At 36.6% G+C, this 5,289-nt stretch overlaps 1 protein-coding gene across 1 annotated transcript in view; it reads right to left on the reverse strand.

The window, feature by feature from the left end:
• Positions 1–4,685, reverse strand: part of LOC131893318 (uncharacterized) — a 6,778-nt gene extending 2,093 nt beyond the window's left edge. Inside the window, exons 1-2 of the mRNA XM_059243316.1 lie at positions 4,315–4,685; positions 1,773–2,113 (exon numbers count right to left, since the gene is read on the reverse strand). Coding sequence (XP_059099299.1) covers positions 1,773–2,113; positions 4,315–4,452 — 479 coding nt within the window. The 5' untranslated portion in view covers positions 4,453–4,685. The remainder of the gene's footprint in view (positions 1–1,772; positions 2,114–4,314) is intronic.
• Positions 4,686–5,289: the final 604 nt, after the last annotated feature.

Consider the following 5,289-nt stretch of genomic DNA (forward strand, 5'->3'; position numbering starts at 1 on the left):
AGTGATTGTAAATACTAGAAAAAGATGATTTAGAATGATACAACAGTATCTATTTTCTGCCATTTTTTGCCAGTTGTTTTGGACCAATATCTGCCATTTTCTGCCACCAGTTAATGCCAGGTGGTAGAAAATGTCTTTAAATAATTTCTCATCCCTGCCTCCGCCTCTTTGCTTTGACGGGTATTGCTTGTTTGACTATGTTTGTCTGTTGTTTCAACCAATGGAGGAGAAGTGGTGTAGTGGTTAGCGCAGTTTACCTAATAAGAGAGAGGTCCCAGGTTCAAAACTCTGCCCTGACCTAACTCAAGGACACTGTTAGACGTTAGCTACACCCTCAGAAGGAGAAGCAAAACTGATACCGGACTTGATATTGCCTATTGGAATTTGAATATGGATGATTTTATGACGTAACACCGCCCAGCCCTATTATGAATCAAACTGAGATGTCGGCTATTATCTGAATGATTAAATGAATTAAAATCTTTCATGGTGAAGACAGCGCCAGTTTCGATTGTGGATCACCAATCTACTGGTATCATGAACGGCTTGTCAGCCAAGATTTCTGGTAGATTGTATGAATTATTTACTGGGTCTTAAACGAGTTTCACTCAGAGATAGCAAAAAAAGACTTTGTAAGAATTTCTGCCATTTTCAACAATGACAAGGTAGAAAATGGTTGAAAGTGTCAATAAATGGCAGAATATGGTTGAAGGTGGTCCAAGATGGTTGCCAGTGCTTGATCAAAAAAAAATACATGAACATTAAAACATTTTCCTTGCAAAGTAATGTGCACAATTTAGAAGGAAACAAGTCTAAATCGATCTTAAATTAGAGCTATTCCATAAATTAGGGCATGTTAAATGAACGAATTACAAGAAAAATGTAGTGCACGAACCCTGATATTCAGCATTTTGAGAAAGACAAACATTACAGCTAACCTGCACTGTGCATAGATTGAATTTGTCATTAAATTTAATTTCCCGGCTTGTTGAAGCAAACGTTATTTTAATATTCAACCAAGACTTTAGGAGTGACAGAACTGCACAAAATGACATATTTTTTTTGAATTTAGTAGCGCAACCCACTTGTGAGTGAGCAAGTTGGCTCCAACGTTTGCCTTCTTTCCCCCTCCTCAAAATGTTGAAGTCATTGTTGCTCACTACATTATTCTTCAATTTCTTCACATGCCCTATAGAGAAGTGTAAAGATCTAGGTTTTCATACTAGTGCGCCCTCTGGTACTGCCATGAAGTATGGAAAGCTTTTTCTTATGACCAGATGTTAGCATCAACAATTTTTTCATATTTTTTTCATATTTTTGTCACTTGCCATTTTATGCCACTTTTAGTAAATGAATGTTGAACTAATATAGTTCAAAGTAATTGTTGAACGATGTCCCAAAATGGCGAACAATTGTTTTACCGCAAATCGAAATTTGTCCAAGTCTGACTTGCATACTGCTACTGGATCAACATCTAGATACTCCCTACGAATGAGTGAAGGCAACAAGTTGAACAATGAAGGAGCCTGAGAAAGAAGAGAGCTGTACTTCATTGTTCTAACTGTTTTCTAACTTTTGACATAAGCTTTGAATTCAATTTTGTTATGATTTTTTCGTGACGCTATTTATGCTCTTTAAAATTCTTGGCAGCATTTGAATCCTATCGGATGTAAATCTTATTCTAAAAAAGGAAGCAAGTCATTTTGGTTATACATTTCTTTGCCTCAACAATCATCGTTGTTAACGCTTACCATACCTATGTGAATACCTACATTTTTCCAGCTGCTTGGTATCTGGTATCGTAGTGTCCACTTTCCGGTTTGTTGTAGGCTTGAAGCGATTGCTCCAATTGAGGCCTGGGCCGCTGGGCAAACGGCGACCCTCGAAAATGATAAGTTCTACGTTTTGAGTTGTCTTGGGCAAGTTGATCGTAAAGCTTTCCGTTCTTAAAGTCGTAATAGTCGTCCTCTACCCCATCGTAATATTCATATTCCTCCCCTAAAATATCGCTCTCTGAGACACTTTTTCGGTTCACTTTCTTCTTCCAAGATCTCTCCTGGCGAGTTACAGGTTCTTTCGCTTCGCCATCCAACAAATTGGGAGCCCATGGAACCTGGAAGGAGCAGACATGGTGTTATCATTGTACAATTTGTGTTGCTCAAATTATTCCCTTAATAATGAATTTTAGTAGGTCAATGAATGTAATATGACATTCTATTTTTTTTAATGACCCAAAACATTTGTTCGTGTCATTCCAATTGCTTTAAACCCAGACCTATTGTGTAATTGTAATGGAAATTACTCTTCCAAGTAACTAGATATTTTATAGAATATTTGAAGTCAAAGTACAGTCCAGCCGATTTGATTAAGACATTTCAATTATACATTGCAATTTGATACCTATCACTGGACGTTGTGTACTAGAATAGTACAACGGAAAATTTAGAACACAATCAACAGTTGTTGAAAGTTTTTGGTCACGTTGTCCTTACAGGCAGATTCACGTGTCGTGGGAATTCGAAACTATGAGGAGGATCAAAGCTGATGGTGGATTTAGATGATCCTTGTTTTGACATATATTGTGGTCACATACGGCTTTCACATGACATATTCCCGACCACATTGTCACACATTTGAGTTGGAACATGCTCCAATTTTCTGCGAGGAATTAAACAATTCTTGGTGACGTCGGTATAATCGCACAACTTTTGTAAAATATCATCTCGTATTTTAGCTCAGATTAGTATGTTAGCCCACTTAAAACCTACAAGGAGATAATATTTCAAAATACGTAATCAATATATGTTGGAGTAACCTTACTTGCGTTTCTAACTACAATTGTATCCAAATCCATTGAATCAGAGATAAGTTATCACTAGAGCGGGCAAAAACATTGCACTAAAAAGGACCAAATGTTTAAATCATATTTAATGGAAAAGCTGCAAATGCTTAAAATATATTCAATATTGAAATACATAAACATACAAGTATGACTTTGAATTTCTGTTTCTTGAAATGCAGATTTGTCTCTGAGTTTGAACCAATAGTAGTTTTTGCTTCAATTTGAGAACTCAAGTTCTCATGGAGAGCAAAATATCACTCCAGTGGTTAGCTTCCTCAGGATGAGATTCATTTGACCTACGAAGGAGCTAATTAGTCAACGCCAAGCTTGCTAATTAAACTTGATTAAAAATGTCTTGTCGTTTGATTGAAAAGGACAATAATTTGCCTTGGAAATAACTAGAAGCATAATAAGGGCGCTTTTTGATCTTTTAAGGTATAAAACGCAACTTTCAAGTTGTAATAGTTAAGCATCTGCTGAAAAGAAGTTTGAAAAATTATACGTCAATACATAACTAAGAGTACGTTTAATACTGATTGACTACGTTTTTGACATTGATGCGTTTTAATGGACTTTAAGTTATTTTATACACTTATCTGGGCTACTTTTAAACATGTGTATTTCACAAAAGTTGTTCCTTTTGTAATTTTGACAATGAAAAATATACACGTATCTAGATGTCTAGGCATTAGAGCAAACACTTAAACAGAAAATATATCCACCGTAATGGGGATCTGATAAATTATTGGTGTTACATAGACTAAATCTGATCAGGTCATTCGAATCCATTTAGCCACCCATAGCAGAAACATCAGGGAGCAACAGAGTGAGTCACACCATAGTGCAAAAATCCTGAGCGATAAGAACTCAAAAAGACAGGAGAAAACTGACATGCTTCTGATCTCTATTAGATCCAAAACAGATTTGTTGCTTACCCTGTTGTTATGCACCCTTGAGCCGGTAGAGGGCCAGGACTCCAGATTGCCACAGTCTATTATCCTTGGAAGTGTAATTTGAACTTACGCTTGAACTTAGCTTTCACCATTTTGCCTTCGGCATAACTTAACTAGCTGAGAAAAAAACAGTTTTGGTGCGTAGTGTTTACAAAATTACAAATATTCTGATGAAAATACACGTGTAAATGTGATGAGATAGAGGATAAGAAATACGTCCATCGGTCTAGTTTTCTCGTAGCTAATTAATCCCCAACATCTGCTCTTTATTCTACCAACTAGCCGGATAGATGGTCGGGTTTCAACTATTTGACAATGCCTTTTTACGCTTGATAATATTTTTTTTTACTTTCTGCAGCGTTCCATGTCCTTGCTCCTACCCTATTCCAAATTTGGGCTCAAATTTTACTCCTCCTTTTTTCGTTAAGTTTAGTCAGTTATGGATTTAATAAATCAGATTCCGAGGAGTATGGTCTATATCTGACGATTTTCAAAATAGATTCATAAATTTCGGCTTACCTTGGTGGTATTTAAGTGGATCGGGTAGATGTGCCACAACTTTTGGTCATTGAGTTGGTCGGAAGTGTCACATAGTTCCGACATCAAAGTAAGAGATAAAGAGCTTAAGAGAAAGATTTTCATATGAGGAGGACTCATCGTGGCAGACTGCACGAAACTAGAGGTTTCTCAATTGATGGCGCAGTTTTTATTCTTATTGGAGATGGAACTTGGCTCAAGCGTATTCGTGAGAATTGAGCCTGATTAAAAGAGCGTACATAATGCTCGCTTTCTCGATTGTTTTGACAAATATCCACCTCGCACCTGCGTCCTGGCATCTAAAAATGTTCTCGTATTAGTGGCCAAACCAAACCTTTTTTAGGAGAAGGAATTTTTGGCATAAAAATTTAATTTTCAGCTTACACTCGTGTCTTACTTAATGAAAAGTTTTATCTTAAAGTAAAAAAGGGAAAAGTCTGAAAATGACTTGCAAAACAAAATGAATGTAAATTGTAGCATGTAAAAATCAACGCCAAGGTAAAAAAGGGCAGATTATGTTTCCTTGTGGGTATCTGAGGTTACGTTACCTTCAGATTATCATGATTTATAGAATACTCCCGTTATCGAAAGTTTTACAAATGGTAAGTTGAGTTTCTTAATTTATGGCCAAAATTTTAGACCAATAGAAATCATCAATACAAAAAAAGCAGTTTGGCTTATGCATTCTTTGCCAAGCATATTCACTTGTCATAACAAATGAAAATTGTAGCATGTAAAAATTAAGGCCACTATGGGGTCGAAGTCTAAACCATAGATTGACACTGATGGCAAGTCGATAAACCCTCATCTAAATGGCAACTTCAATCTCAAGCTCACTGGTTCTCGCTCCTGTTTTCTCGTACTTGATGCGCTGCATCTTGGATCAGGGCAAGTTTCCATCTTCACTAAAGTTAGCTCATGTTGTTCCAATTTTTAAAGGGGGAGATAAGTCGCTCC

Source organism: Tigriopus californicus, chromosome 2 (assembly GCF_007210705.1).
Source record: "Tigriopus californicus strain San Diego chromosome 2, Tcal_SD_v2.1, whole genome shotgun sequence".
In the NCBI taxonomy this organism is placed as follows: Eukaryota; Metazoa; Arthropoda; class Copepoda; order Harpacticoida; family Harpacticidae; genus Tigriopus; species Tigriopus californicus.